The 21232-nt window shown below is 37.5% G+C and overlaps 1 protein-coding gene across 6 annotated transcripts in view; it reads left to right on the forward strand.

The window, feature by feature from the left end:
• The window catches only part of ADGB (androglobin), a 193602-nt gene that overhangs the window by 148471 nt on the left and 23899 nt on the right, over nt 1-21232 (forward strand). For 4 of the 6 annotated variants that reach the window (XR_011568515.1, XM_070796318.1, XM_070796316.1 and 1 more), the window contains exons 29-30: nt 1376-1487; nt 20938-21110. Coding sequence is in view for 4 of the 6 variants with exons in the window: in XM_070796318.1 (XP_070652419.1) it covers nt 1376-1487; nt 20938-21110 (285 nt within the window). In the remaining 2 variants the exon portion in view is untranslated. Of the gene's footprint in view, nt 1-1375; nt 1488-20937; nt 21111-21232 lie in introns of those variants that run through there. The other 2 variants (XR_011568516.1, XM_070796317.1) reach the window with 2 other exon arrangements.

A 21232-nucleotide genomic window follows, 5' to 3' on the forward strand; every position in this document is an offset into this window, starting at 1 on the left:
TTTTTCATAGAACACACAAGAAGCCTCAAAAAAACCCAAACTATACTGTGTAATTGTCATCTGAACATAATTTAATAATATATAAATTAATAATTATCAGCTTAAAATCACATAAACATGAAAACATGTAAATATACTAAATAATTCTTTAGCTTAAAAATCCTTTAAAAAGAAAGTATTAAATACAAAGCGCTCAATAAAAATGAAAACTACAAATCAAAATTTGTAAACCACATCTAAAGTAGCATTCAGTGGAACGTTGACTTTTTTAATTAACTCATCAGAAAATACGAATGATTCAAACAAATGAACTAAACTATTGAAACAAAAAAGTTAGAGAACAAGTAAAATAATAACTCAAAAATAAGGAGAAAAAATATTGATAAAATGAGTAAAAATTTAAGAAATGGGGAACAAAATCTACAACAATTAAACTCTAAGGTTTTTAAGATTAATAAAAACGCTTGCGTTTTGTAAGACCAATCAATTAAGAAAAAAGAAAGAAAATATAAATGAATCGAGTATAGAACAAAAATTAGGATGAAGGTATAAATGCAAACAACAGGTTTAAAAATTTTTTTAAGTATTATATACAACTTTATATTAGCTAGAGCTTCCCAGGTGGTGCTAGTGGTAAAGAATCTGTCTGCCAATGCAAGACACAAGAGACAGGTTTAGTCCCTGGGTTGGGAAGATCTCCTCTAGGAGGAAATGGCAACTGACTCCAGTATTCTTGACTGGAAAATTCCATGGACAGAGGAGCCTGGCAGGCTACAGTCCACTGGGCCACAGAATTGGACACAACTGAGCAACTGATCACACACACACACACACACAAGCTAATTTAAAACTTAGAAAAATTGTTTTAAATGTAAAATTCCTGGGGTAGGAGGAAGAAGAGACTAGCTGCTCCACAAAAAGCAGAAAATATGAAAGAATAATAAAACAAATCATAATCAAAGTCATACCTTTCCAAAAAGCATAGGCCTAGCTGCTTAACAAAATAGATCTAACAGACTTTTGAGGAGTAAATTATTCTAGAAAATAGAAAAACAATACAAACCTTCCAGTCTTTTTTAAGAGATTAATGTAATCCAGATGCCAAAACTGAGTAACAAAAGTAAAATAAATTTAACTTATAAACATGAATGCAAAAATTATAAATACTAGAATATATGATAGTATTGATGGGGATATGAGGCTATTATAGACTGTGGTATTACAGAATTTTGGAGAACATTTAACAGTATTTAATTAAATCATTATTGTATGATCCAGAAAAAATGCATTTATTATGTGCCTAAAATAATAAATGATTAAGCATATACTACATTTATTTTTTTATTGTTTATACTTAAATATTGCATTTTTCCAGGTATACAAGTATATTATACAGTGTTTGGTGTTATATAACAGTTGGCCTCTCACTGAAAGTCAACAGATGTTTGTTCAAGCACTAAAAGACTTAGAGAAAAATGATAACAAAGGTATGTCACTCCAAATATTATTCCTGCATTTTATATTGTCTATACATATTTAACAGTAAATTTGTCATGTAATTACTAAAATATTATTGCTTACAATTTATGCTCTAATCCAGTGGCATTTCCTGTTCTATCAACTGATTACGTGTTTCAACATTTTCAGTATTTGGTTATGAAAACCAAAAAATATATGATTGTTTAGTCAAGTTTAAACAACTTTTGTCCAGTTAGTAAAAATTACTTGATGATTATCTAACAAAGGTACTCTAAACTTTTCTAATTATAAATTATTTTTGTCCAATTTATTAAAAAATATAACTTTAAAGATATGTTTTTAAAATATTTAAGAGAAAAAGAATCTTCCACTGAAAGAGAATTCAGGTTTATTTTTTCAAAAAGTAAACTATTCTCAATATTTCTGAGCAGGAAATAACAAACTGATGCTTTAGATTTAAAAAAAATTGGAAACAGCCTCTACTCTTAAACATATATTGCATGTATGCATGCTCATGTCTGACTCTTTGTGAGCCCATGGACTGCAGCCTGCCAGGCTCCTCAGTCTATGGAATTTTCCAGGCAAGAATAGTGGGGTGGGTTGCCATTTCCTATTCCTGGTGATCTTCCTGGTGCAGGGATAGAACTTGCATCTCCTGCATTGCAGGCAGATTCTTTACCACTGAGCCACCCTTACGAAGTGGCTCTTATTATTATTATTAATTTATTTATTTAATTATTTATTTATATATTTATTAATAATTAAATCTAAAGGAATGAATATTTTCAATGTATATCCTTTTCGAATTTCAAACAAGATTACCCAATCATAAAATTAACCTATGTACATTATTTTAAAAAGAAAATTGTACACTACAAAAGAGCATAATACAATACCAAAAGCTGGTCAGAGTGCAGAGCAACAGAAATTTTCACACACTGATGATGGGAATACAAAATGGTACAGTCAAGTTGAAAGAGTTTCAATTTCTTACAAAACTAAAAATGCACTTACTACTGTGAAATAAAGTTCACAATTTATGGCAAGACTAGATAAGTTGAAATATAAAAAAGATTTCTCTGTCCTGTGCCTTCCTGTTTCTCCTCTGCTGTGCCTTACGTATCTGCATTATGCATCTACCAACCTTCTTCCATCATTAGAAATACCTGCTCCTCCATAAAAAGCAACATTCTGCTAGCATCCACAAAAAAATTCCTAAAAGATGACATTCCTTCTTGATGGTGCAAAGGGCTAGGATGATGCTTAGATCTGGATTGTGTAAACTGACAATAATATGTCAAGGGAAACCATCAACATAATGAAAAGCAACTTATGAAATGGGAGAAAATGTTTGCAAACCAGGTATCTGATTGTTAATAAACATATATATATATATATAAACATAAAACACATATATATAAACATACATATACAAAGAAATCATGTAACTCAGTATCAAAAAAAGAAACAATCCAATTAAAAAATGGACAAAGGATCTGAATAACATTTTTCTACGGAACACATACAGATGGCCAACAGACACATGAAAAGATGGTCAACATCGCTAATCATTGGGGAAATGTGATTCAAAACCACAATGAGATATTTTATTAGAATGGCTATTACCAAAAAGATAAGAGATAGTGGATATTGGAGAGAATATGGAGAAAGCGGAACCGTTATTACACTCGGAACTGTTATTACACTGTTAATGGAAATGTATATTGGAGCAGCCACTAGAGATGGAGGATGAAGATTCCTCAAAAAATTAAAAATAGTACTGCCATAAGATCAAGCAATTCCACTTCTGGGTATATGTTCTAAGGAAATGAAATCATTATCATCAAGAGATATCTGTACCTCCATGTTCATTGCAACATTATTTACAATAGCCAAGACATGCAAACAACCTAATTGCCCATTGATGGATGAACAGGTAAAGACATAGTGAGATATATATAATGGAATATTATTCAGCCATGAAAATAAGGAAAACCTGCCTTTTGAAACAACTTGAATGAAGCTTGAGGATATTATGGTAAGTGGAAAAAAAGTCAGACAGAGCAAGCCAAATGCTATATGAACTCACTTATAGGCAGAATCTGAAATAAGAGAACTCATAGAAACTTTGAACAGATTGGTGGTTGCCACAGAGGAGGCTGGGGGATATATAAAATAAGTAAATGTGGTCAAAAGACACAAATTTCCAGTTACAAGATAAATAACCCCCAGGGATGTAATGTACAGCATATATGTTTCTTAAGTTCAAAATCCAGCACAGGTGGATTTTCAGTATCTGAACACAGTAGTATAATTTAAGAACTAGAATAATGTAAAATGTAGATCTTGGTTATGGTACAAATTAATAGTGTGAATTAAAATTTTAAAATGAAGTTAACATTAAATAGAGAAATACAGTAAAGTGGCTAAGCTACTGTACATTTGAGTAGTGGAAACTGGGTTATTTATCACCTGTAAAATAAGAACAACTTCTGTGTTATATAATAATTCCTCTGTTTCAGAGTTGTTATGAAGATCCAAGATAATATATATAAAGTTCCTAGAACCCAGCAGCACTTCAAAAAATTGTTTTATCATTATTGTGTGTTCCAACTAGAAAATGTCTTTAGGAATAATTACATGTCTTCTTTTTTGACATCCTATTTGACAATTTTAAGTGTGAATGATCAGCTGCTAAAATTAAATGACACCTTGTGTCACCTTTGCTGAAAGTAGCAAAGAAATTCAGGATTGAATTGTATTTAAAATGAGCTAGGAAAATTTTTAATTTGAAAAAAATATGTTGGACAATCTTTTTGAAAGTTACATAGCTTTTGAATTCAGAATAATTATTTTGTAATTTCATGCTTATAAATGTGCTTTTTGTGGGTAACCAATATATCTACAACCCATAGCCTACAAACTAGAACCTTAAGAGTGAGATATATTTTTGAGTAATTAAGTTATCAATGTCTTGAAATTATTAACTTAGCTTACTTTTCAATGATAAATATATCAAATATAAATTGGTCAAACATTTCTTTCATTAGTATGTTGGTGACCCAATTTAAAATTATATGTAAATTAAATGGAAATGTTGCCCCATTAACTGATTTAACCTCAGTATCTAATTTATATGAGAAATAAAATACATTAATTTATTTTTTTTCAAAGATTTACTTTGTTACAACTCATGATAAAATGTAACACCTGAAACCATGATAAAACTTTAAGAAGTTTGGCCTCTGGTTAACATGAAGCAACACTGCCACCTTTAGTATATTTCAGTACTTTACGTTTTAGTGAAAATTGCTTACTTTCACTTAAGAAAATAGAAAATGGAGAAACCCGAGCAGGTAGTATTTAGTGATATTGTCTGCCTTTATATGTATAATAATTAGCAGTTTTGTTATTTTAAAGTCTTTATGTTTGTTGCTGCTGTTTAATCACTAAGTCATGTCCAACTCTTTTCTGACCCCATGGACCATAGCCCATCAGGCTCCTCTGTCCATGGGATTTCCCAGGCAAGAATACTGGAGTGGATTGACATTTCCTCCTCCAGGGGATCTTCCTGACCCAGGGATCTAACACACATGGTCTGCACTGGCAGGCAGATTCTCTACCACTGAGTCACCTGGGAAGCCCTTTGTTTCTGTTCCTGGCCCACATATTTGAAGTTCTAATCTATGTGCATTAAGCATAAGCTTTATCATTCTCAAAAGTATTTGATTTCAAGTCCCAGTGCTAATTTTATTAGCAGAATATAAAATAATTTCCTGAATTCAAATAAATATTATTGTTGCTTTTTCTCAGGCACAATACATGCATGGTGTATCCAGTTCAGAGTCTTTGAAGTAACCAAAGGTTGTAGATACTATATATATTTATATATTCATTTATGTATGTAGCACATGCACACACCAATACAATTACAATCACACATGGTAAATATAAACAGAAAAACCTATGTGCATGGTATATTTTCAGTTCAGAGTCTGAAGAAAACAAATGCTGTAGATTTATATATATATAGCACACAGACACCAATACAATTACAATCAAACTTGGTATATATAAATAGAAATACTATACATATATATATGAATATATAAATATATATAGTTATGTAATGTTCACGTATGTCAACTTGAGTATGTACTGTGCTTAGTCAGCCATTTCAGATTTTGTTATCCCATGAACAGTAGCCCATCAGGGTCCTCTGTCCATGGGGATTCTCCAGACAAGAATACTGATGTGGGTTGCCATGCACTTCTCCTTAGAAAATGCTCATTTGAGTGGAATCAAATATGCCTACTGTATGACTCATTAAGAACTGTGAGTGGTAGGAAAAGAATGCCCCAGAAATACCTAATGGGGCAGCTTGAGATTCTATTTCATCAGACATTTGTTAACATCTTAAAAACATAGAGTGTATGATACTATTCATAGGTATGATATTATTTCATATGTTCTTTATTGATTATTTAAAGTCTATGGGAATGGTGTCAGAGCTTCCAAGATGGCACTAGTGGTAAAGAATTCTCCTGCCAATAAAAGAGACGTAAAAACATGTTATGCTAGAGATGTAACAGAGTTTTGCTAAGAGAATGCACTGGTCATAGCAAACACCCTCTTCCAACAACACAAGAGAAGAGAAGACAAGTAAGGTCATCTACACATGACCAGACTCTACACGTGACCAGATGGTCAATACTGAAATCAGATTGATTATATTCTCTGCAGCCAAAGATGAAGAAGCTCTATACAGTCAGCACAAACAAAACCCAGAGCTGACTGTGGCTCAGATCATGAGCTCATGATTATTACCAAATAATACCAAATATTACCAAGCTCAATATTACCAAATTCAGGATTAAATTGAAGAAAGTAGGGAAAACCACTAAACCATTCAGGTATGACCTAAATCAAATCCCTTATGATTATACAGTGGAAGTGATAAATAGATTCAAGGGATTAGATCTGATAGAGTGCCTGAAGAACTAGGAATGGAGGTTTGTGACATTGTACAGGAGGCGGTGATCAAGACCACCCCAAAGAAAAAGAAATGCAAAAAGGCAAAATGATTGTCTGAGGAGGCCTTACAAATAGTTGAGAAAAGAAAAGATGTGAAAAGCAAGAAGAGGAAAGACATACCCATTTGAATGCAGAGTTCCAAAGAATAGTAAGGAGAGATAAGAAACCCTTACTCAGTGATCAATGCAAAGAAATGGAAAACAATAGAATGGAAAGACTAGAGATCTCTTCAAGAAAATAAGAGATACCAAGGGAATATTTCATGCAAAGATGGGCACAAAAAGGACAGAAATGGTATGGACCTAACAGAAGCAGAAGATAGTAAGAATAGGTGGATTTTTGTATAGTTTTTTGTATTTATAGTATATATATATATAAACTATATATTTTGTATATATAGTTCATATATATATATATACACATACACAAAGAACTATACAAAAGACTATACAAAAAAGAAGAAGAACTATACAAAGAAGAACTATATAAAAAACATATTAATGACCCAGATAACCACGATGGTGTGATCACTCACCTAGAGCCAGACATCCTGGAATGTGAAGACAAATGAGCTTTGGGAAGCATCACTAAGGAAAAAGCTATTGGAGGTGTTGGAATTCCAGTTGGAATCATCAAATCCTAAAAGATGATGCTGTTAAAATGCTGTACTCAATATGCCAGCAAATCTGGAAAACTTAGCAGTAGCCACAGGACTGGAAAAGGTTAGTTTCATTCCAATCCCAAAGAAAGGGAATGCCAAAGAATGTTCAAACTGCTACACAATTGCACTCATCTCACATGCTAGCAAAGTAATGCTCAAAATTCTCCAAGCCAGGCCTCGGTGAACTTCCAAATGTTCAAGCTAGATTTAGAAAAGGCAGAGGAACCAGAGATCAAATTGCCAACATCCACTGGATCATCGGAAAAGCAAAAGAGTCCCAGAAAAACATCTATTTCTGCTTTGTTGACTATGCCAAAGTCTTTGACTGTGTGGATTACAACAAACTGTGGAAAATTCTTCAAGAGATGGAAATACCAGACCACCTGACCTACCCCCTGAGAAATCTGTATGCAGGTGAGGAAGCAGAAGTTAGCACTGAACATGGAACAACAGACTGGTTCCATTTCTGGAAAGGAGTACTCCAAAGCTGTATATTGTCACTCTGTTTATTTAACTTATATACAGAGTACCTCATGAGAAATGCCAGGCTGAATGAGCACAAGCTGGAATCAAGACTGCCGGGAGAAATATCAATAAATCTCAGATGTTCAGATGATACCACCCTTATGGCAAAAAGTGAAGAAGAACTAAAGAGCCTCTTGATGAAAGTGAAAGAGGAGAGTGAAAAAATTGACTTAAAACTCAACATTCAGAAAACTAAGATCATGGCATCTGGTCCCATGACTGCATGGCAGATAAATGGGGAAACAATGGAAACAGTGAGACTTTATTTCTTGGGCTCCAAAATCACTGCAGTTGGGGACTGCAGCCATGAAATTAAAAGATGCTGGCTCCTTGGAAGAAAAGCTATGACCAAACTAGACAGCATATTAAAAAGCAGAGACATTACTTTGCCAACAAAGGTACGTCTAGTCAAAGCTATGGTTTTTCCAGTAGTCATGTATGAATGTGAGAGTTGGACCATAAAGAAAGCTGAGCACTGAAAAACTGATGCTTTTGAACTGTGGTATTGGAGAAGACTCTTGAGAGTCCCTTGGACTTCAAGGAGATCCAACAAATCAGTCCTAAAGGAAATCAGTCTTGAATATCCATTGGAAGGACTGATGCTGAAGCTGAAGCTCCAATACTTTGGCCGCCTGATGCCAAGAACTGACTCATTGGAAAAGACCTTAATGCTGGGAAAGATTGAAGGCAGGAGCAGAAGGGAACAATAGAGGATTAGATGGTGGATGGCATCACTGACTTGCAGACATAAGTTTGAATAAGCTCCAGGAGTTGGTGATGGACAGGGTGGCCTGGTGTGCTGCAGTCCGTGGGGTAGCAAAGAGTCGGATATGACTGAGCGACTGAACTGACTAAGAGACATTGGTTCAATCCCTGTGTCGGGAAGATACCCTGGAGTAGGAATTGGCTACCCACTCCAGTAATCATGCCCAGAAAATCCCATGGACAGACTATCAGTGAGTGCTGCAGTCCATGGGGCTGCAAAGAGTCGGACATGACTGAGAATCAGACATAACTAAAAGCCAAACATAGGGGAGCGGTCCTAAGATGGTGGAGGAATAGGATGGGGAGACCACTTTCTCCCCCACAAATTCATTGAAAGAACATTGAACGCTGAGAAAATTCCACAAAACAACTTCTGAACGCTGGCAGAGGACATCAGGCACCCAGAAAGGCAGCCCATTGTCTTTGAAAGGAGGTAGAACAAAATACAAAAGATAAAAAGAGACACAAAAGAGTTAGGGATGGAGACCCATCCCGGGAAGGGAGTCGTAAAAGAGGAGAAGGTTTCAAAACCAGAAAACCCTCTCACCAGCGGGTCTGTGGGGAGTTTTGGAATCTCAGAGGGTAACATAAGCGGGAGGAAAAATAAATAAATAAACCCCACAGATTACGTGCCTTAACAGCTTCCCAGTAGAGAAGTAGCCCAGATGCTCGCTTCTGCCACCAGCAAGCAGGGGCTGAATAGGGAGGCGCGGGCTGCATTGCTTAGGATAAGGACCAGGCCTGAATGCCCTGAGGGCAATCTGAGGGAAGTAAGGTGACATAGCAACCCAAACTGTGGGATAGCCAGAGAGAGGGAAAACAAGAGAGAGAGAGAGAACTATCCCGCGAAAAGCCCTAACCTAAGGCACTGCCAGGCCGCTCACACAACAAAGGACTGAGCGAATACCAGAGGAGAGCTAGCCAGCTGCAGACCAGCCCATCCCCCGCCAGAGGCAGGGAGGCAGGCAGGCAGCAGCCAGAACCAGAAAGGGGCAATCTCGGCCCCCAGAGACGGTATCCTCTACCAAACTGCGAGCAGGCTCCCAGTTGCTAACCAAGACTTCCTGGGATTCTGGACAGTTGACATCCTCTGAAAGGGTTGCAGCCAGAGATCAGCTCCCCAGTAGACACACAGCACACCTGAGACAGCGCGCCCACTGCACACCCAGGAAACAGAGCGGCTGGGACAGGGGAGGCGATAAGATGCACACCTCAGCTGGGGAGAATGCACTCACCAAGCACCTGGTCACCTGAGCTGCTCAGACCTAGGAAGGGCACAAAACGCAGGCCAACCAAGTCTGCACCTGTGTGGAGTACCCGAGAACCGGAACCTGAGCGGTTTAGACCTGGGAAGTGCACGCAACCCAGGGCCCATTTTAGACAGTTCCTCTGCAGAGCAACCCAGAGCCTGAGCAGTGTAGATTGGGAAAGCATACACGCCGTGAGCGGGGGCAAACCCAGTGTGGCCCAGACACTGCGAGCACTCCCCACAGACGCCAGTGATATTTGTTTGCAGTGTTCCTCCCCACAGCACAACTGAACGTGAGTCTAAATAAGTGACCACATTCACCACCTTGTGTCAGGGTGGAAATTAGACACTGAAGAGAACTGCAAACAGAAGAAGCCAAAATAAACAGAGGGAACCGCTTTGGAAGTGACAGGTACAACAGATTAAAACCCTGTAGTTAGCACCGACTATGTTGGAGGGGCCTATAGATCTTGAGAAGCATAAGCTGGAACAAGGACCTATCTGAAACTGAACTGACCCCACCCTGCTTGCAACAGCTCTAGAGAAATTCCTAGATATATTTTTAGTATTATCATTTTTTAAATTAAATTAAAAAAAATTTTAAGTCCTCTATTATTCCTTTAAGTTTCATTTTTATAACCTACTATTACTTTGCAAAAAAAAAAGACCCTATTTTTAAGGCAAACTTCATATATTTTTTATAATTTTTGTGATTTTTTTTTTTAATATTGTATTTTTGAGAGTCTAACCTCTACTCTAGATTTTTCACCTTTGCTTTTTGGTATGTTATCAATTTTGTACCTTTAAGAACCCAATCTTCAGTACCCATTTTTACTGAGGAGTGTGATTACTGTCTTGATTACTCTGTCCCCCTTTTGACTCTCCTTTTTCTCCCCCAGGTCACCTCTATTTACTCCTTCCCCCTTTTCTTCTCTACCCAAATCTATGAATCTCTTTGTGTGTTCCAGGCTGTGGAGAACACTTAGGAAACTGGTTACTGGCTAGATCTCTCTCTCTCCTTTTGATTCCCCCTTTTCTCCTCCTGGTCACCTCTATCTCCTTCCTCCCTCTTCTCTTCTCTGTGTAACTTCGTGAACCTCATTGAGGGTTCCAGACTGTGGAGAGTGCATAGGGAATTGATTAGTGGCTAGACTCCTCTCTCCCCTTTTGATTCCCCCTCTTCTCCTCCTGGTCACCTCTATCTCCCTCCTCCCTCTTCTCTTTTCCATGTAACTCTGTGAACCTCTCTGGGTGTCCCTCACTGTGGAGAATCTTTTCACCATTAACCTAGATATTTTATCATTGGTGTTGTATGGATGGAGAAGTCTTGAGGCTACTGTAAGAATAAGACTGAAAACCAGAGGCAGGAGGCTTAGGTCCAAAACCTGATAACACCAGAGAACTCCTGACTCCAGGGAACATTAATTGATAAGAACTCATCCAAAAGTCTCTATACCTACACTGAAACCAAGCACAACCCAAGAGCCAACAAGTTCCAGAGCAAGACAAACCACACAAATGCTCCAGCAATGCAGGAACAGAGCCCCAAGCTTTAATATATAGGCTGCCCAAAGTCACACCAAACCCACAGACATCTCAAAACTCACTACTGGACACTTCATTGCACTCCAGAGAGAAGAAATCCAGCTCCATCCACCAGAACACTGACACAAGCTTCCCCAACCAGGAAATCTTGACAAGCCACTCGTCCAACCCCACCCACAGGGAGGAACCTCCACAATAAGGAGGAACCACAAACTGGCAGAATACAGAAAGGCCACCCAAAACACAGCAATCTAAACAAGATGAAAAGGCAGAGAAATATTCAGCAGGTAAAAGAACAGGATAAATGCCCACCAAACCAAACAAAAGAGGAGGAGATAGGGAGTCTACCTGAAAAAGAATTCAGAATAATAATAGTGAGAATGATCCAAAATCTTGAAAACAAAATGGAGTTACAGATAAATAGCCTGGAGACAAGGATTGAGAAGATGCAAGAAATGTTTAACAAGGACCTAGAAGAAATAAAAAAGAGTCAATCAATAATGACTAATGTAATAAATGAGATCAAAAACACGCTGGAGGGAACCAACAATAGAATAATGGAGGCAAAAGATGGGATAAGTGAGGCAGAAGATAGAATGGTAGAAATAAATGAAACAGAGAGGAAAAAAGAAAAAAGAATTAAAAGAAATGAGGACAACCACAGGGACCTCTGGGACAATGTTAAATGCCCCAACATTCGAATCATAGGAGTCCCAGAAGAAGAAGACAAAAAGAAAGGCCATGAGAAAATACTTGAGGAGATAATGGTTGAAAACTTCCCTAAAATGGAGAAGGAAATAGTCACCCAAGTCCAAGAAACCCAGAGAGTCCCAAACAGAATAAACCCAAGGCAAAACACTCCAAGACACATAATAATCAAATTAACAAAGATCAAACACAAAGAACAAATATTAAAAGCAGCAAGGGGAAAACAACAAATAACACACAAGGGAATTCCCATAAGGATAACAGCTGATCTTTCAATAGAAACTCTTCAGCCCAGAAGGGAATGGCAGGACATACTTAAAATGATGAAAGAGAAAAACCTACAACCCAGATTACTATACCCAGCAAGGATCTCATTCAAATATGAAGGAGAAATCAAAAGCCTTACAGACAAGCAAAAGCTCAGAGAATTCAGCTCCACCAAACCAGCACTTCAACAAATGCTAAAGGATCTTCTCTAGACAAGAAACACAGAAAGGGTGTATAAACTCAAACTCAAAACAATAAATGGCAATGGGATCATACTTATCAATAATTACCTTAAATGTAAATGAGTTGAATGCCCCAACCAAAAGACAAAGACTGGCTGAATGGATACAAAAACAAGACCCCTATATATGCTGTCTACAAGAGACCCACCTCAAAACAAGGGACACATAAAGACTGAAAGGGAAGAGCTGGAAAAAGATATTTCATGCAAATGGAGATCAAAAGAAAGCAGGAGTAGCAATACTCATATCAGATAAAATAGATTTTAAAATAAAGACTGTGAAAAGAGACAAAGAAGGACACTACATAATGATCAAAGGATCAACCCAAGAAGAAGATATAACAATTATAAATATATATGCACCAAACATAGGAGCACCACAATATGTAAGGCAAATGCTAACAAATATGAAAGAGGAAATTAACAATAACGATAATAGTGGGAGACTTTAATACCCTACTCACACCTATGGATAGATCAACTAAACAGAAAATTAACAAGGAAACAGAAACTTTAAATGACAAAATGGACCAGTTAGACCTAATTGATATCTATAGCCCCAAAACAATGAATTTCACCTTTTTCTCATGTGCACACGGAAGCTTCTCCAGGATAAATCACATCCTGGGCCATAAATCTAGCCTTGGTAAATTCAAAAAAATTAAAATCATTCCAAGCATCTTTTCTGACCACAACACAGTAAGATTAGATCTCAATTACAGGAGAAAAACTATTAAAAATCCCAACATATGGAGGCTAAATAACCAACAAATCAGAGAAGAAATAAAAAAAGCAATCAAAATATGCATAGAAATGAACGAAAATCAAAACACAACAATCCAAAACCTATGGGACACTGTAAAAGCAGTGCTAAGTGGAAGGTTCATAGCAATAAGGGCTTACCTCAAGAAACAAGAAAAAAGTCAAATAAATAACCAAACTCTACACCTAAAGCAACTAGAAAAGGAAGAAATGAAGAACCCCAGGGTTAATAGAAGGAAAGAAATCTTAAAAATTAGGACAGAAAAAATGCAAAAGAAAAAAAAAAGAGAAACCATAGCAAAAAATCAACAAATCTAAAAGCTGACTCTTTAAGAAGATAAATAAAATTGACAAACCATTAGCCAGACTCATCAAGAAACAAAGGGAGAATCAAATCAACAAAATTAGAAATTAAAATGGAGAAATCACAACAGACAACACTGAACTACAAAGGATCATAAGAGACTACTATTAGCAACTATATGCCAATAAAATGGAAGAAAGGGACAAATTCTTAGAAAAGTATAATTTTCCAAAACTGAACCAGGAAGAAATAGAAAATCTTAACAGACCCATCACAAGCACGGAAATTGAAACTGTAATCAGAAATCTTCCATCAAACAAAAGCCCAGGACCAGACGGCTTCACAGCTGAATTATACCACAAATTTAGAGAAGAGCTAACACCTATCCTACTCAAACTCTTCCAGAAAATTACAGAGGAAGGTAAACTTCCAATCTCATTCTATGAGGCCACCATCACCCTAATACCAAAACCAGATCAAGATGCCATAAAAAAAGAAAACTACAGGCCAATATCACTGATGAATATAGACGCAAAAATCCTTAGCAAACAAAATCCAACAACATATTAAAAAGGTCATGCATCATGACCAAGTGGGCTTTATCCCAGGGATGCAAGGCTTCTTTAATATCCACAAATCAATCAACATAATACACCACTTTAACAAAATGAAAGATAAAAACCATATAATTATCTCAACAGATGCAGAGAAAGCCTTTGACAAAATTCAGCATTCATTTATGAGAAAAACCCTCCAGAAAGCAGGCACAGAAGGAACATACCTCAACATAATAAAAGCTGTATATGACAAACCCACAGCAAACATTATCCTCAATGGTGAAAAATTGAATGCATTTCCCCTAAAGTCAGGAAGAAGACAAGGGTGCCCACTCTCACCACTATTATTCAACATAGTTTTGGAAGTTTTGGCCACAGCAATCAGAGCAAAAAGAAATAAAAGGTATCCAGATTGGAAAAGAAGTAAAACTCTCACTGTTTGCAGATGACATGATCCTCTACATAGAAAACCCTAAAGACTCCACCAGAAAATTACTAGAGCTAATCAATGAATATAGTAAAGTTGCAGGATATAAAATTAACACACAGAAATCCCTTGCATTCCTATACACTAAACAATGAGAAAACAGAAAGAGAAATTAAGGAAATAATTCCATTCACCATTGCAACGAAAAGAACAAAATACTTGGGAATATTTCTACCTACAGGCTGTTTGAAGCACCATCTTTCCCTCCTGCCTTTTTCCCACCTTCCAATGTACTCAATAAAATTGAAAAATTGTAATGAATCAATTTAAAATATTTTATTTCCTAAAAGCCTTTTTTGCCTGTTGTAATGTGCAGGACCCTTCTCCTTTGATGGGAGAGAAACCTGAATCTAGGTCGAAAAGGTTATGTAAAAAGAAACTATAATAAAAGGGATACTCTGCTTTTCAAATCCTTGTTTTCTCTTAATCTAGCTAAGGCATATCCAAAATAAAATGTAAAGAAGAAAAATAAAAATTGTGTTCATGGAAGCAAAAAAAAAAAAAAGAAAGAAACGAAAGACCTATATATAGAAAACTATAAAACACTGATGAAAGAAATCAAAGAGGACACAAATAGATGGAGAAATATACCATGTTCATGGATTGGAAGAATCAATATAGTGAAAATGAGTATACTACCCAAAGCAATCTATAGATTCAATGCAATCCCTATCAAGCTACTGACAGTATTTTTTAGAGAACTAGAACAAATAATTTCACAATTTGTATGGAAATACAAAAAACCTCGAACAGCCAAAGCAAACTTGAGAAAGAAGAATGGAACTGGAGGAATCAACCTGCCTGACTCCAGGCTATACTACAAAGCTACAGTCATCAAGACAGCATGGTACTGGCACAAAGACAGAAATATAAATCAATGGAACAAAATAGAAAGCCCAGAGACATATCCACACACCTATGGACACTTATCTTTGACAAAGGAGGCAAGAATATACAATGGAGAAAAGACAATCTCTTTAACAAGTGGTGCTGGGAAAACTGGTCAGTTCAGTTCAGTCAAGTCACTCAGTTGTGTTCGACTCTTTGTGACCCCATGAACCACAGCAAGCCAGGCCTCCCTGTCCATCACCAACTCCCAGAGTTCACTCAAACTCATGTCCATCAAGTCAGTGATGCCATTCAGTCATCTCATCCTCTGTTGTCCCCTTCACCTCCTGCCCCCAATCCCTGCCAGGATCAGGGTCTTTTCCAATGAGTCAACTCTTTGCATGAGGTGACCAAAGTATTGGAGTTTCAGCTTAGCATCAGTCCTTCCAATGAACACCCAGAACTGATTTCCTTTAGGATGGACTGGTTGGATCTCCTTGCAGTCTAAGGGACTCTCAAAAGTCTTCTCCAATACCACAGTTCAAAAGCATCAATTCTTGGCGCTCAGCCTTCTTCACAGTCCAACTCTCACATCCATACATGACTGCTAGAAAAACCATAGCCTTGACTAGATGTACCTTTGTTGGCAAAATAATATCTCTGCTTTTTAATATGCTATCTAGGTTGATCATAACTTTCCTTCCAAGGAGTAAGCGTCTTTTAATTTCATGGCTACAATCACCATCTGCAGTGATTTTGGAGCCCCCCAAAATAAAGTCTGACACTGTTTCCACTGTTTCCCCATCTATTTGCCATGAAGTGATGGGACCAGATGCCATGATCTTTGTTTTCTGAATGTTGAGCTTTAAGCCAACTTTTTCACTCTCTTCTTTCACTTTCATCAAGAGGCTTTTTAGTTCCTCTTCACTTTCTGCCATAAAACTGGTCAACTACTTGTAAAAGATTGAAACTATAACCCTTTCTAACACCATACACAAGAAATAAACTCAAAATGGATTAAAGATCTAAACATATAAAACTCCTAGAGGAAAACATAGGCAAAACACTCTCCGACATAAATCACAGCAGGATCCTCTATGACCCACCTCCCAGAGAAACAGAAATAAAAGCAAAAATAAACAAATGGGACCTAATTAAACCTAAAAGCTTTTGCACAATGAAAGAAACTATAAGCAAGGTGAAAGACAGCCTTCAGAATGGGAGAAAATAATAGCAAATGAAGCAATGGACAAACAACTAATCTCAAAAATATGCAAGCAACTCCTGCAGCTCAATTCCAGAAAAATAAATGACTCAGTCAAAAAATGGGACAAAGAACTAAACAGACATTTCTCCAAAGAAGACATACAGATGGCTAACAAACACATGAAAAGATGCTCAACATCACTCATTATCAGAGAAATGCAAATCAAAACCACAATGAGGTACCATCTCATGCCAGTCAGAATGGCTACTATCCAAAAGTCTACAAACAATAAATGCTGAAGAGGATGTGGAGAAAAGGGAACCCTCTTACACTGTTGGTGGGAATGCAAACTAGTACAGCCACTGTGGAAAACAGTGTGGAGATTCCTTAAAAAAACCGGAAATAGAACTGCTATATGACCCAGCAATCCCACTGCTGGGCATACACACTGAGGAAACCAGAATTGAAGGAGACATGTGTACCACAATGTTCATCACAGCACTGTTTATAATAGCCAGGACATGGAAGCAACCTAGATGTCCATCAGCAGATGAATGGATAAGAAAGCTGTGGTACATATACACAATGGAATATTACCCAGCCATTAAAAAGAATACATTTGAATCAGTTCTAATTAGGTGGATGAAGCTGGAGTCTATTATAAGAGTGAAGTAAGTCAGAAAGAAAAACACCAATATAGTATACTAATGCATATACCTGGAATTTAGAAAGATGGTAACGATAACCCTACATGAGAGACAGCAAAAGAGAAACAGATGTATAGAACAGTTTTTTTGGACTCTGTGGGAGAAGGCGAGGGTGGGATGATTTGAGAGAATAGCGTCAAAACTTGTATATTATCATATGTGAAACAGATTGCCAGTCCAGGTTCGACGCATGAGACAGGGTGTTGAGGGCTGGTGCACTGGGATGACCCATGAGTGGTATGGGGAGGGTGGTGGGAGAGTGGTTCAGGATGGGGAACACATGTACACCCATGGCTGATTCATGTCAATGTATGGCAAAAACCACTACAATATTGTAAAGTAATTAGCCTCCAATTAAAATAAATAATTTTTCTAAATATAAAATAAATAAATAAATAAAATAAAAATCAAAGTTACCTTCAGCTTCATTGAACTCTCACTCAGTGGTATTCTTCCGTTCAGCCCAGCTCTTTGCAGCATTTGCTCCGATGGAAAGGGAAAGCTGTATACATTGCTTAAAAGTCTTAAGTATGACTCAGAACTACTTGCTGCTGCTGCTAAGTCACTTCAGTCGTGTCCGACTCTGTGCGACCCCATAGATGGCAGCCCACCAGGCTCCCCCGTCCCTGGGATTCTCCAGGCAAGAATACTGGAGTGGGTTGACATTTCTTTCTCCAATGCATGAAAGTGAAAAGTCAAAGTGAAGTCACTCAGTTGTGTCCAACTCATAGCGACCTCATGGACTGCAGCCTACCAGGCTCCTCCGTCCATGGGATTTTCCAGGCAAGAGTACTGGAGTGGGGTGCCATTGCCTTCTCCCAGAACTACTTGAGGTAGTTTTAAATCTGTACATTTCTGGGCTCCATATCAGTTAAAAGACGCTTGCTTCTTGGAAGAAGAACTATGACAAACCTAGACAGTGTATTAAAAAGCAGAAACATCACTTTGCCATCAAGGGTCTATATAGTCAAGGCTATGGTTTTTCCAGCAGTCATGTACAGATGTGAGAGTTGGACCATAAAGAAGGCTGAGCACTGAAGAACTGATGCTTTTGAACTGTGGTGCTGGAGAAGACTGAAGACTCTTGAGAGTCCCTTGGACTGCAAGGAGATCAAACCCAGTAATCCTAAAGGAAAACAATCCTGAATAATCATTGGAAGGACTGATGCTGAAGCTGAAGCTCCAATACTTTGGCCACCTGATGCAAAGAACTGACTCACTGGAAAAGACCCTGATGCTGGGAAAGATGAAGGCAGGAGGAGAAGGGGGTGACAGAGGATGAGAAGGTTGGATGCCATCAACAACTTAATGCATATGTTTGAGAAAACTCCAGGAGATAGTGAAGGAGAGGAAAGCCTAGTGTGCTGTAATCCAATGGGGTCGCAAGAGTCAGACACAACTGAGCAAGTGAACAACAACAATATTAAACTCTAAGGGGTTTGACTCAGGTTTGGGCTTCAAGATCTACATTTTTCAGTCTTCCTGAGTAATTCATACATTCATTACAATTGTGAATTGCTGCTTTATGATAAGGAATGACTTCCTCTACTCCAGCTTTTATGAGGTCCTGTTATGTAGCACTGGTCACAGATAGATAGATCTCTAACATATAGTTAAATCCTGACTTTGCTGCCATTGAGACTTCTGGGACCTGCATTTTACTGGGGTAGTAGCCAATGAGACTGGTCAAGGCCCAGTTTTCTCATACCTGGGCTACAGGTGGAGAGCTGGTACTGCACCATCTGTATGTACCAGAGGCACCATGAGGGGCTCTGCAGGGAAGCAGTGCTGAAATACATGGGCTCCCATTTCTGTGCAAGTAGTGCTTTTTCACCGTCAAGGTTTTTGGCTAACCAAGGATCTCAAAAAAACCAAAGAGAAAACATGTCCTTTGCAGTGTCTCTACATTCTCTCCTGAGTTTCTGATAGAAGATGATTTTATTGTGTGGCTTCCTATAAAAATCTTTGTCTTCCTTCCTTCTTTGTCTCTTGGTTCAGTTGCCATGATTCATCATTTCTCTACCCTTGTGCCTCACTCTTACTCTCATTTAAGTAACCTTATTTTCTTTCTGTGGTCTTATTATTTTCACTTTTCTGCCCACAAGTTAAATCAGTTCGTTTTTTACTTTGCCTACTCATCACATTCAAGGGCTGAGCTGTTTGGAATGGAATCTCACCTACCTCCACAGAGCTTTTCGCTATTTCATGCTCTTATGACAAGGTCTCCAGGCAACTGTGAGAAAACTGGCCTATGTGAACTCTCCATTCTCTCAGGATTCTGCTCCAGACAAACATCGTGCAGAGATAACTCAGAAGGTTAAAAGAAGAAAAGAAATCCATGAGAACATCAATGGAAATACCAAAAAAATATAAAAAGGATTAAAAAAATTAAATCCTCAATAAAAACAATAAAAAAAGCTAGCAGAGATTATCAGAATCAACTTTTAGAATTCTAGAAATCATCAAAGGCTCTTTTCCAGAAAAATGACCCTATCTCTTTAAGGACAGGAAGGTTTATAGGGTTTTTACTTGTCCCAGTCCCATCCCATGGTCTCCAGCAAAGCAGTGTCTTTGAAATCTAACAATCTGTGTTCCTGGTACAGGAAAATGGAACTGAATCTCTTTCAAAGCCTCATTTCCAGAAAAACAAAAACTGAAAAAAATGTTACCAACAAATCTGCTCTATGAGAAACACCAGAGGAAGTCGTTCAGGCTGAAATCAAAGGACAGTAGGCAGTAACTCATATCCACATGAAGTGCACTATAAGGGAAATTTAAAAGTACTTAGAGATGAATGAAAAACAATTAACAACATAGCAAAACATACCAGATGCCACGAAAGCAGTGCCTGCATGAGTGCTAAGTCATTTCAGTTGTGTCCAACTCTTTGTGATCCTGTGGACCAGAGTCCAACAGAATCCTCTGTCCATGGAATTCTCCAGGCAAGAATACTGGAGTGAGTTGACATGCCCTCTTGCAGAGGATCTTCCCTACCCAGGGATTGAACCCATGTCTCTTATGTCTCCTGCATTGGCAGGCGGGTTCTTTACGGCTAGCACCACCTGGGAAGCCCAATGAAAGCAGTACTAGGAGGGAAATTTATAGCTGTAAATGCTTGCATTTAAAATGAACAAAGATCTCAAATCAATAACTTTCCACCTTAAAAAAAAAATCTAGAAAACTGGAAAAGAAAGAAAAAACTAAACCCAAAATAGGCAGTGGGAAGGGATTAATAAATATTAAAACAGAGATAAATCAATTCAACATTGTACTGAAGATATTAGTCAAGGCAATTAGGCAAGAAAAGGACCTAAGAACATCCAGATCAGGAATAAATTAGATAGTAGTGATCATTACATAACTTTATGAATAAACCAAAACTACAGATTTATAATTTCAATGGGGAGTTTATAGTATGTGAATTATCTCTCGATTGTATACAAGTGAGTCTCATAGGTCTTTATAAAAATTCTGTTCATTTGCTTACTTGTTTGTTTAAAAAAAGAAAAAAAATACAAAGGTCTGTACTAACCATTTTTCTTTGACTTCTTCCCTTCTTCCTATATGATATGTTATATTATGACTCACTGGTTTCCTTTTTTTTCCACTAGCACATGGAGAGAAACATGAGGAATTAATTACCTTAGGAAGTCCAGATTCCCACACTATTAGTGAGGGACAAAAATCTTCAGGAACTTCCAAAGCAACAAGAAAAGGTAAAGAAAAGTCTTCTGAGAAAGAAAAGACAGCCAAAGAAAAACAAGCACCTCGCTTTGAGCCTCAGGTGGGTGTGATGCTCTTTCTTATCAGAATCACTTCATAGCTTTAGGCTCCTTGGGTCACTATTTAACCATATCTCTTAAGGAAAAAAATCAAAAAATTCCATCTCCTTGTGTCCAGCAATCA

The sequence above is a fragment of the Bos indicus genome, chromosome 9, assembly GCF_029378745.1.
Source record: "Bos indicus isolate NIAB-ARS_2022 breed Sahiwal x Tharparkar chromosome 9, NIAB-ARS_B.indTharparkar_mat_pri_1.0, whole genome shotgun sequence".
In the NCBI taxonomy this organism is placed as follows: domain Eukaryota; kingdom Metazoa; phylum Chordata; class Mammalia; order Artiodactyla; family Bovidae; genus Bos; species Bos indicus.